Here is a 12,368-nt window from a genome sequence, read left to right as displayed (position 1 = left end):
AGCTCACAAAATTATGTTCATGAATTACCCGACCGGTTCAAAATGACCCTCCTTACATATGCTTGTCGTGCTCCGACTCAACAGCCGGCGGAGGCGGCATAGGCGCATTGCCCTGCTCCATCATATCCTGATGGTTGTGCGAGATGCTGCTGCGGTGACGGAAGAAGCGGTTGCGAGAGATGGACGAGGCACCACTGCGGGCGGAGGCCGCGTCGGTTGAGGGGCGGCCGGAGGGGGAAAGAGCGCTCTGATGGGAGGGCCGGCGGCTCTTGGAGGTCCGAGAGGATGCCCGGCTGCGACGCTCTTCTTCTTCCTCGGCTTCTTCTTGGATGCGACGCTCGGCGGCCTGCCGATTCGAGGTACGCACGATATCTCCGACCTGCACGGAGCGGTCTTCGAAGACGTCGCCCATGATGTCGCCGCTTGACATGCTTGACATGCCGAGGGAGAAGTCGACATGCTTCCGGGATGTAGATTGCCCGCGGGCGCGCGCCGCGGCGGTGTTCATGCCCTTGCGTAGGATGGAGTGCTGGCGACCGGAGACGCTCGTGCTGGAGCCGCTGTTCTCGGGGAGATTCCTGTCCTCGATGGCGACTTCGTCGTCGTGGGCTTCGTCCTCTGCCTTGGGAGGGGGTACGGGCCCGTTGCCGTATGCAAGGTGAATGGGCATGCCGTGCTTGGCACCCGGCCAGTTCATGCGAGGACCCTCGATGCCGATCTCCTGGAGGGCGATCATGAGCATGCAGATGAATTTGTTGCGGCGCTGCAGACGGAGACCCTCGTTCTGCCAGTTGGACTTGTAGAAAAAGACGACGTTCAAGGTGAGCGAGAAGTTCTCGGTAACAGCACGCAGCTCGGTCAGGATGTTGCTCTGGAAGTCGCGCTTCTCGCTGCGGCAGAATTCTAACAGGCGCTGACGCAGACAATCAATCTGTTCGATGGTCGTGCCGTACTTGATCACAATCGGAACCGCCTCGGCTAGCGCACCGGATCGGCGCTGGTTGAGAATGAAGAGAGTATTCAGGTAGCTGTTCGGGGCCTGAACAACGTGACCCTGCATCTTCTTGAACTCGGTGTAGAGCAGGGTGATCTCTTTGACAAAGTAATCGTCACCGAGACCAGCATCACCGGAGTTACCGTAGATGGTGACACGGTCACCGACATCGAAGGGGTGCTTGACGAAGACGAAGATAACGGATTGCAGGAATTCCTGAGCCGTAGCCGAGAACAACCACGAAAGAGCCAGAATACTGGATCCGGCCGAAGTGAGTACACCGGCAGCGGAGGTGGAAATCAGCGACAAGAAAACGATCACCACAACGACTATGACAAAGAACATAAAGACATCGTCCAGTTTGGACACGACGGAGTCCAAATCCTTCAGAGATGCAGTGATGGACTTGCGCTCACGGCCGATTTCAACACAGACGGCTTCCAGTTCCTCCATGGAGATATCACCGTTCATATCACGATCGAACATGGCAAAGGCAGCTTCAGCTTCTTCATTATTGTCAAATGCCTCTTTGAGATCGCCGGAGAAAACAGTGTCGAAGCCATCACGAACAAAGGTCCGATAAAGACGACGGGCCAGGACCTGGCAGCCAGAGGTAGTGCGCAAAAGGGTGAGAATAACCTGGTAAGGATCGGTGCTGCTCTTGGCAGTCTTGCCCGTAAAGTCAGCAGCGACAGCGCCAGCGACGTCGCCGACTTTGTTGCCGACCTTGCTCAATGCACCTTTGGCCACTTTGTGGGCCTTGCCCGCAGCCTTGCCCGCATAGCGGAGAGGAGTCCTCGTGCCGATGGGATCTTGCTCCATCCGCTTCTCCCGAAAGGCATCGTCCTCCTCCTCGATGCGGCTGCGCGACCAGATGTACAGCTTGACCAAGCTGCCGATCTGGAACTTGTTAATCTCGATTCGGTCGGCATAGGTGCGCAGGTGGAAACTGATGGCGATGAGTTGGATGATGATTTTCTCGATCAAGTTGAGAATGGTCCAGACGAAAATGACGATGATGATCTTGTTGAAGGTGTTTTCCCAGCTGCGCGTGGCTGTATTGCCGTCCACGTGGTGGTTCTTCATCGTCGGCAGAAATGAAATCTCGACTCCGAGCCACCAAAAGAACAAGGCCGCGTGCAGCTCCAGCTGCTTGCCCATGTCGCGCCATTTCTTCGCGTTGTTGGTGAAAATACTAGCCACGACACCGATAACGGGAGGTAGACACTTGCCGACAATCTAAAACCCCTGTTAGCAACGTCCGCGTGGAACAGCCTCGATCGCGTTGTCAACTTACTCGGCCCGCCCACAGAGTCAACCACACGATTTCTAACCAGATCGAAAACCACATCAATCGGACACCGCCGACGCTGGCGTTGGGATACTTCAGCGCTCCGACCAGCAGGGGAACCATGAGGATCAAAACGACGGGTACAGTGTAGGTAACGTAGCGAACGATGAAGCTGGACTGGTGCAGCTTTTTGACGAAGGCCGAGAGCTTGGTGTTGGGGCTCTCCGGGGGCTTATAGACGGCGGCCTTTTCGTGCAGCGGATTGGTGGCCTCGTCAAACTCATCTACGGGCTCGCGACGCGATCGCACCCGGCTGATCGACTGGTGTTCACCTTCGCCGAGTTCACCTTGGGTGGACCGCGACACCACGCGCTCCGCCTGAAGTAGCATAAGGTCATCCTCGAGGCGAGTGGCCTGCTCACGGCGGGCGGAGGGGGTGCGCATCCGGATCTCTTCATCATCCTCTTCAATCACGTAGGACGTATCGACTTTTAGGTGGTCGTTGGGATTGGGTTCGGTTACATAGGTGTCGTCCGAGGGCGATGTATCGTCGACATCGTTATCCTTCCTTTCTTGCGGGATGAAGGTTTTGCGCTCGTCCGCGGGGCTTGACATGATGGCACCAGGCCGATCGAAAGATTGTGGGGAGCCGTCAGTTGGGTCTACGGATCAACCTGTAGAGACGGTGGGAATTAAAGGTAAAGAAGCCGTGGTGAGCCCAGGTGTAGCCACACCCCAGGAAGATTTAAGAAGCGAGTGTAGAGTAGAGCAATGCAAAGCAAAGCTCGACGATGAAATTAATGGAGAAAAAAAGAGACCAGTGGATAAAGAGCGAGAGACGATCGGAGTAAAAGCGCCGCGAAGTGAAACCCGGTGGGTCGCGGTGGGTCGCGGATGAGGCAGAGTCTGGGCTGTGGGCTCAAGAGTCGAGCTCGAGGGCCAAGATCCGATTTACTGCTTTAAATCAGTGCATGAAATCAATTGGCGTCGTTGGAAATGTTCCTCGCCGACGCACACGTCTATACTTCGGGATCGTGCTATCTAGCGAACTGGGCATAGTGCAACGGTTCTGCCGAAAAAGTGCCAAGAGACCTACGTAATGAACATAGAAATTGTGCACCCATTTCGAATCACCCACCCCTGGCCTATCTTTGCGCTGACAGGTCCACGGGGAGTTCCACTCTCCACTGGGTGGCGTTGGCGGCGACAGCCACCAAGTCATAACCGGGGCCAACAGGAACTGCCCATTTTTCAATCTAGATCATTCAATACACAGTTCGCATCTTGACCGAGGTATACCCAATTTTAGCAAAAGTGCCCTATCTCATTGATATGACAATCCTCCTGCTCCGTGAAGTGGTGATATCACCCATGACGGGTCCAGCGACCATGTGGGTCACCATCCACACCGAGCCCAAAGCCAACTTTGATGATCCATGATATCCCCAAACTCTACATAAGCTGGCAATCAACTCCCCGAAAAACCAATTGAACACTGCTAGTATACTGTATAATCTGACAACTCTATGTGATCCATAAAAGGAAAACAGGCATAGTCCCCGCAAGCACACACACGAAATCCACATCGATCGGCACCGATCGGGTGGGCGTGTGCATGCACTCTGCAAGTGGCATGTGGTCTGCAAATGGGGTATTCGATCTGCAGGCGGACTTGCCTCCGAGCGTCATCCAGGAAAGTACATAGGATCGTCGGGTGAGGGCCGTCGACGCTTCCAAGAGCTGTTTGCCCGAGGTCTCGCCGGGTATGATTTGGGCAGGGGGAGGGAGGTGGGTCCATGGTTTTTATTTTTATGTGCCGAGTCTTTGCGGTTGGATAGCTCGATAGGGTTCTAGACCTGTGGCGACAGGTTTTGATGCTGCGGAGATGATGATCAAAAACGGGCATGGGCCAACCAGGATTCGTTCCGAGACGCCCAATAACGTTCTACTGCTGAAAGGATGAAGGCTGATATCGAGTCTCGCGAGACCGAAGAACTAGTTGTTCAGTTATTCCAGACTCCGCATATGAGAGTAAGAGTAAAAATAGAGACAGATAGACCGGAACTCCCTGCTCCGGTAGCCACGGGCAAGAAATAGACATAAGAGACGTGAAGGAACGCGTATGATGACATGTCCGCTAGACATTGCAAGGGAAGACAAACGAAAAGATGTTTACACGAAGGCAAATGGTAAAATGTCGAACATGCAAACTATGTTGGTAGAAAAGCAATGGTAGAAAAGCAATGGTAGAAAAGCAATGGTAGAAAAGCAAAGAGAAAACAGTATCGGAAGATTTTAGGAACCGATCATCGTTGAAGCGATAGATTGGGTCGGAACCGCTCTGGTGCACGCGGTGTTTCCTCTGGATCGAGATTCGGTGAGGGGTGCATAGGTCGCGGTGTTGCCTCGGAGTCTCGCGTCGGACTGGAGTCGGAGTCAACCAGAGAGCCAAAATCGGCCGTCGACATATTGTCTGAGATCTTGAACTCGGGTGTAATGGGGTTCGGCGCCGTGACTTGGGTCACTTCCTTCGGGGGTGTGGTCTGGCCATGCTTCAGGCGGTCGAAGCTACTCTTGGGGAAGAGGCTGGAGGTTGACCCAGAGTAGATCGAGGTGTCATGGCGCGTAAGCGAAGGTCGGCGGCCCTGAGGTGACAATGAGGACTGCATAGGCAAATCGCGAGGGCTAACGGCTTCCTCGATTTCAGACTCCTCAGGAATACAAAGTCCCTCAAAACGGTCTTCAAGACTGGCGCTACCAGGTGATCCAAATGGGCCGTCGGAGTCGGCATCGCTGTCTCGTTGCTTTCGTAGCGCTTCCCGCTCCTTCTTAAGAAGCTCCTCGCTGCCACTCACTACACTACCGCGACTGTTGGTTCGCATCATCTCAATTCCCAGCTTAGAGCCGGGTCGACGGCTACGGGAGAGTGGGCTCTTGCATTGCTGAGAATTGCCAAGCTCTTCGTCCTCATCGTCTCCCGACTCGGCACACTCGTACCTCTTCTTCTCCATGGACTCTCGCTTGGCACGTATGGATTCACTGGATCGTTGCTTGCGAGGCGTGAGCGCACCGTTTGGGTCCATTGCGGCAGGGGCAGTCCTAGCATGGAGGAGGTTGGGAATAGGCACGGCTTTGGCGTCTGGACTACCGGGGTGTGCACCCTCGGAAATGCCGAGACCACCAGGGCCATGGTCCCAATCATCGTTGTGGCGACTGATGATCACTGGAACTTCGTCCGATTTGATGTTTTCCATATCACCAAAGACACTACTGCTGACAGAATCCTCACGACTAGAGCCACGGTAGGAGCTAGGCGGTTTGGGGACAAAACCAGACGATGCCGAGCTGGGGCTGTCATCCTGAGGCTGCGGCTGCGAATTCTGGCGTGCAGTGGGTATGGGCACTGCCAGGGGTTGGGAGGGATTGTAGTCCTTGGGTGGCGGCTTCCACAAACACCATTTGCACAACGCTTCTGTAAGCTTGGATAGTGTTGGAGGTTTCTCCAGGAGCGCGTCAAAGTTGTGGTTCTCAGGAAGGTCCTTCAGGTAACCAGTGACGGCGATGATTGGAGTGTGCCTATTGGCACTGCGAGTTTCACGAACCATGCGTGAAAAGTCGGCGCCATTGACTTGGGGCAATTTGTATTCGGTCATGATAATGTCGAATTGCACATCACTGAGAGCAAAGCGCATGGCTTCGGCACCATTCGTGACAGTAATGGTCCGACACCTCAGCTTCTCAAAGAGGCGTTCCATCACTAACCGTGAGACAGGATGATCCTCGCAAATGAGGACATCAAGCGGGCGGAAGAATGGCCCATCCTGGAAGTTGAACTGGGACAGCCGCCTCGAGCTTTGTCGTCGGCGTTGAACCTTAAGCAGAGCTTTCGTGCGAGGATCCTCGTTGTCAGAAGAGGAAGGCGAGATATCGAAGAGTTGGCTCCGGCGCTTGTGGTGAGAAGGCACGAAAGACTCTTTGCCCAGTCCGGTCAGGTCGATGCCGTCTTGAGAGCCAATGGTTTGCGATCGAGCTCGGCTGGCAGGCGCACTGCCATGTCTTTGACTGGACGGATGCTTGTCGGGGGAGTGAGCAGGCATTCGATTGGCCTTGACGGGAGACGACGCTACCGAGCCAAGTCGGAGGTTCGGCATGCGGCCTTGTTCAAGAGACGACGGTGGGAAAGTCCCACTGGACTGGTGCGACGCGCTTGACGAAGATCCAGATGTCTTGCGTCGCTCATGGTTGTTGCCAGTACTGAATTGAACCAAAAGCGGCGAAGAAGGCTGCGACGGGCGGCTTGGAGACGAGTTTGCCTGACTGAGACTAGATGGCGACGACGGCCGGTTATTGGCCTTATTCTGCGAGAGCGTACGCTGCAGAGACATTGGGAGCGGGCTTCCCTCCAGGGAAGGCTGAGAATTCGTCAAAGGTGTCTGGACTGTCGAGACTGAAGATGAAGATTGCCGGTGCTGCGCCTGCATGGCCTCTTGGCGCATCTTTTGGATCACATCCTTATTCGCCTTTTCCAGCATCGGCAAGTTCTTGAAGTTGAAGCTGCCAAAGTCATCGGCCGGGGAGGGCTCGCTCAATCTCCGGCTCCGCGAGTCACGGGCATCACGAACATGGGGTGGAATGTGCAGTGGCATCAAGGGCCGTTTCATCGAGTTGACCTGCGAGCGCACCTTGAACAGGGCATCATGAGGTCGATCTGGATAGGGTCCAGTCGTGACAGGCTCTTGTGACGGATTCTCATCTTCCAACTCCTCGGCAAATGCCTGGAGACTGGCACCTCGAGCATCGAAGTACTCGGTGTCCTCTGGGTTCTCGAGGTTAGGCACAAATTCCGCTTTATCCTCCAACAGAGTGTCCCAGTTGATATCGGAGAACCACGAATGATGACGGATCTCAGCACCGCCGTTGGGGAACTTCTCCTCTACGTTAGCTCCAATGCGCTCACGGGGATTCAAGGTCATGAGCTTGTTCATCAGATCCATGGCTTCCGGCGTGGTGAACTCCTCAGGCTGATCGGGCCAGTTGATCTTTCGCTGCAAGATGTTCTCGAAGACTTCATCCGGTGTCGCAGCGTTAAAAGGGGGATACCCGAAAATAAACTCGAACATAATGCAGCCCAAGGACCACCAATCGCTAATCTCATCCTGGCCAACGCCATTGATAGTCTCTGGGGCCAGATAATCAGGGGTGCCGACGAAACGGCGGTCGTGATCTTCTGGGTCGAAGAGTGCCATCACTGGAGGAAGCATGCTTTGCTGCGGAGGAGTGTTCTGTGCTACAGGGTTGCTGAACGAAGGTTGCAAAGGATAAAGTTGAGGCGACTCTCCGGGGTCGCTTTGCCCATCATCCTCGGCCAGACTTCCGGAGAGCATGCTTTGGGAAGAGGCCGCGGGATCGTTGATTGGATCGTTGAGGGAGAACGTTCTGAACATACCGCTCAGACTATCACTCCCCGCGCTATCACTGCGGTACCCAGATGCCCGTCGGGAGCTTTGCCGACTCAGGGCGCTCTGGTTAAGACTGAAATATGACGGCTGGGGGACATTGGACGCTGCTTCTGGGGAGATAAGTGGAGTAGATCCAGGGGAAGAACCCGCTTGAAAGTCGAAGGAGGCCGATCGCGAGGAGGCAATTGAAATAGCGCGAGGGAAAGGGCCCTGTCTAAGTAGATCAGGGACCGGCTCATTGGGACTCTTAAGCACCCGCTTCTGACGTCCAACTAGACCCATCCGAGAAAGACCAAAGTCAGTCAATTTCAAATGGCCCGTGTGATCAATCAAGAGATTATCAGGCTTGAGATCGCGATGGACAATCCCTCTGTTGTGTAGGTGCTCGACTCCAAGAACCACTTCGGCGATATACTTTTTGGCCCAATCTTCTGGAAGTCCACCGAGGACCTTGACGAGGGAGGCACAATCACCACCGTTTAAATACTCCATGACAAGATAGAGATATTCTTTGCTCGAAAAGGTCCAGTACAGCTTGGCCACAAAATCACTTTCGCCCTGCCACATCATAATCGCGCGTTCGGCTTTCACATTCGTGACTTGGTTTTTAGCGATCATGTCCGCCTTCTTCAAGACCTTGATAGCATAATATTCACCCGTCGACTTCTTCTTGGACAGGTACACACTGCCAAAGGCACCTTTACTAATAGGCTTGATGATTTCGAAATCCTTGATCGATGGCGGCGCTGGACGCGGCTGTTGGCTGACCGAAGAGAGCCGCGGCGATGGCGGTGGCTTTGTCACATCTGAAGAGGTTGCTGATGACTGTCGACGATGATGGCGACAATGATGAGCCAGCTCGCCGGCGTAAATAGAGGGGGAAACCACCGGTGATGGAAAACCTTCTGGTCCATTGGAATAACGAGGCTTGGGCATCCTCAATGGAGAATGAGGGCCTGAGCCGCGAGCAGGGGAGGGCTGCCGACGGGGAGAACTTGACAGGTTGGGAAGCACCAGGCTTCTTCGCTTTCGATCAAAACTCCTCTCAGACGAAGGTGACTCTGTCCGCATGCCAGGAAACACGGATGATGGTAGACTACTATCACTGCTGTCCCCTGCATCGATATCTGCCAAAGACAGACGATGCCGCGAGGGCTGCGAAGTCCCCAAAAGGCCCGCTGCACTCTTGTGGGATCTAGGGGTGGGGCATTCCATAGGACTGTTAGATCCCGTTGACACCGCAGTGGATGAAGATCTGTTCTCTCCTTGCGCCATCAGCGACGGGTCTGGGGAGTTTCGCATGGACATCGTCAGGGCTGATGTTGGTTTTCTTGGTGTAGGTGCAGCCGGTGGGGGTTGGGAGGGCAGGGATTCTTGGCTAAGGTTCGATTGCAAAGACACTGCCTCTCCGGTCTCAAGGTCGGCAGTACTGCCGTAATTGCTGCCCATGTGAGTGGGCTGGGAGGCCGCTTCATCCTCCGAGGAACAGGAGGAATCACTAAGCTGGCCGGCAGCTATACGCTCTGCTTTGCTTAGGGCAGCTGAAATGCATTCTTCCACCAGGACGGTGTATTCGATTCGAATACGTTCGGCGTATTCGACAATCTTTCGATGACGAACAACGGCGTCGACTTTTGCCCTTGCAACTTGTTCCGTGTCCGATGAAAGAGCGGCTAAGCCCTGTTCCTGCTCGAGCGTGTTGGAACTGGGTGACTGCCACTGCAGAACTTGAGAGATTCGTGACTCGGATTGCGGAGATAGTGTTCGGAAGTCCTCTCCATTCTCTGGCCGCGAGGACTCCTTCAGCGCCGGCATGCTGATCTCTGACGCAGTATCGCAAAGGTCAAGGACCAGCTCCACAATGCGAGCAAGCGGTCGCCGCACGGTAAACGCCCGTGGGCGTCCAGGAACTATCCCAGAGGCCGAGTGGTCCCGCGAGCGAGGAGGGGTGCCCGGGGCAGAGCTCACGCCCGACACGGGTGCTGACGACGGCTGCGAGCTGACAGGGGAGGGCCCGATGGGCAATCCTTTGTACTCTGGCTGGGGGGGCGGCAAGACATTGCCATCGCTACCGATCAACGGTCTTCCATGCCGGACTTCCAGCGCGTCCAACACTTTCACAATGGCATGCCGGTGCTCAGTGAGGTTTTCCTGCGCAATTTGTACGTCCATTTCGGCCCGGTGCTCCTGGAGGCATAGGTCGGTGTGTTTCTCGAACCACCATGGCGTGATCTGGCGTTCGCAAATGCGACAAAGTACGGGGGTTGGAGCAGGGTGCTTGGAGGGATCGGGTTCGGTCGCGGCGGCGTCTGCCAGTGTCGTCAAGTAGTTCGCTAGAACCTCTGCACCGACACCCAACGACTCCACCAGGAGGGCCGGCAGATCGATTGTGACTTCTCGCAGTTCGGTCAACGGTCGGAGCATCCACATAGACTGTATTTGAAACAGATGTTAATCGCTGCCGGTTAAGAGCATGGACTCCGGAGGAACTCACATGTCCGGCCTCGTCGTCCGTCCGGTCATATACCATAATACCCTGTCCTTCCATATGAAGGACATCATTCCTCCGTTCGCCTTCGTCCTGCGAAGGCTCCGCGTTTTCATCGGTCTTCTCCTCGGTGCCCTTCACTATATTGGTCGGACGAGGTTCGGGCGCGTATTTCAGGACCGAGTCCGATCCCATCTGCAAGGTGAAGCGAATAAACCGACTGCGCGAGTCATCCTCTTTCATCGCCTCGATCGCGTCTCGAAAGACATCCTTGTTACCAAGGAGGATCTCGGAGATCATACGGCCCTCGACAGTCTCCGGGGCAGATCCGACAACTTGCTTCCACGACGGGCTGACCCATTTGATGCGGCCTTCCAGATCGAGATCCACGATGGTATTCAACGTTTGTTCCGCCGCTTCCTTCAGGTCTTCCCGTTCCTCCCGCATGTCGTCGCTCATAGACCGAGTCATTTTCGGGTTGATGTTCCGAGCCTCTTGCCGTAAGGCCGTAACGGCGGGAGGCGCGAGGAATTGGGGTTTGGGAGAGCCATTGTCCGCCATACTGTCTCAAGTCGTCAAGCAGGCTGAATGACCACCGGCAGTAGTGTGTACGGTCGGAATCAAGCAACAGAAGTCACGTAGAGCGAGTCAAACAGCTTGTCGAGTGCAAGCAGAACCGTCTGCTGGTGGGCAGAGCGGGTGCTCTTTGGGCTGAAGCTATCGATTCATCCGTGGTATCAAGAGGCCATGTCGCGTCGACGAATAACGGAGAGTTCGATCGGTCGACCGCGAATCGCTGGGAGAAACGCCGTGAGGTGTGGGCAGGTCGAACTTGAAACACGGAGGATCACGGAAGTCGCGAGTATGCGGGGAATGGCGCGATAGGGAGGACGCGCAAGATCATCGACATCAAGCCCAGCAGAGGCTGACCCAGGAGAAAGGGAGACAAAATCAGTGATCAAGACGTTTGATGAGTATGGAAGGAGACTCAAAAAAGAGGGTGAAAGCCAAACGGGGAGAGGGGGAGGCAGCGCGGACGGTGATTGGAGGGCCCAACTGGGTCAACTGTGCGTCTTTCTTTTGCACCACTCGTTTTGTCTCTCCGAATTGCTAGTTTGTAGGTTGGCAGCTGTCTATGGCATTCTAGTGCCCACGGTCATTATAGCACATTCTTTGCTGCGGCCGCAGTAAGTAGGGTCGGCCCCGAGCCCTTGCTCATGACGTTGTGCAGCTATACAGAGTTCACACTTTATGGCGTCGAGTCTGGATCCCACTTTTTGTAGCGTGCATTTCTACGTACTTTTGTACTTTGTAAGCACGTCGGGCCCCTGTCCCTGCTGCGCCTCCTTTGTTGGCTCTCTTAACTATGTCTAATCTCTAATCTCTACCTTACGGGGGGTTAGTCATGGCCGGAGCTGATGTATTCCCGCCTCCTCCTGCTATGGGGGGAAAAGAAATGAAAAGAAATTCCCAGACCCGATCCCTTCATGCCGTGGAGCCTATTGGGTTATCATTCCGGCCCGCTAGTACTGAAAACCGCAAGCGTCATCTCACTGGACGCCACCATCTGCTCCTGGCGTGTCCACACGAGACCCCCCCTCGAGCGTACAGCAGACCCGTGGGCCGGGATTAGGGTCCTAGCTGTGTCCTACGCACATTGTTCCGGGAGATACTAGGACGGATTCTGGATAGGACTGCTCGGTTGCACCGGCCTGTGGCGATCAGAGACGTGTTTGATCCTGCGGTCCCTTACTGGCCGTCATCCACATCGGCCTGGAGGGGACTGCCGATCCGCGTCAATCCTCCTGGAACACACGAGGAAAGGAAATGATCACCGTGTCACACTTCTCTTTCTGGCCGTTGGAATGTGGGAAACAGAGTCGAGTCGCAGAGTGAAAGAGTGGTCCGTGGCGATCATCGGCTCCACCGTTTCTTCAGATCCCCGGTTTGCGGGGTACAGTCACCTGATGTTTCGTTTTCATTCCACCACTTCACGGGGAGATGAAACTTCATATACGGTCAGGATGAGCTCATCGCTGGACCTCGCAGCTCCTAGCTGGCTCCGGCGAAACAAAATGCAGTGTGAAGGTCTTATGTAAGGGCAACCCCATCCATCTCGTCCATCATGACTGGCTG

The 12,368-nt window shown here is 55.0% G+C and overlaps 2 protein-coding genes across 2 annotated transcripts; both read right to left on the bottom strand.

The window, feature by feature from the left end:
* Nucleotides 1-52: 52 nt before the first annotated feature.
* N7498_000091 (Mechanosensitive ion channel family) lies at nt 53-2,900 on the bottom strand (the record flags this gene model as incomplete). Its single annotated transcript, XM_058447154.1, has 2 exons — nt 53-2,233; nt 2,292-2,900. 2 exons carry the CDS (start codon nt 2,898-2,900, stop codon nt 53-55), a joined length of 2,790 nt encoding a protein of 929 aa, XP_058312565.1.
* A 1,691-nt stretch (nt 2,901-4,591) lies between these two features.
* N7498_000090 (protein kinase RIM15) lies at nt 4,592-10,793 on the bottom strand (the record flags this gene model as incomplete). Its single annotated transcript, XM_058447153.1, has 2 exons — nt 4,592-10,177; nt 10,239-10,793. The coding sequence occupies 2 exons, from the start codon at nt 10,791-10,793 to the stop codon at nt 4,592-4,594; spliced, it is 6,141 nt and encodes a 2,046-aa protein (XP_058312564.1).
* Between the last annotated feature and the right edge of the window lie 1,575 nt (nt 10,794-12,368).

This window comes from Penicillium cinerascens, assembly GCF_028974065.1.
Source record: "Penicillium cinerascens strain IBT 15544 chromosome Unknown contig_16_segment0_segment0, whole genome shotgun sequence".
NCBI classification, from domain to species: Eukaryota; Fungi; Ascomycota; class Eurotiomycetes; order Eurotiales; family Aspergillaceae; genus Penicillium; species Penicillium cinerascens.
Note: the sequence above shows the minus strand (reverse complement) of the source record. Positions and strands in the feature narration are given on the sequence as shown.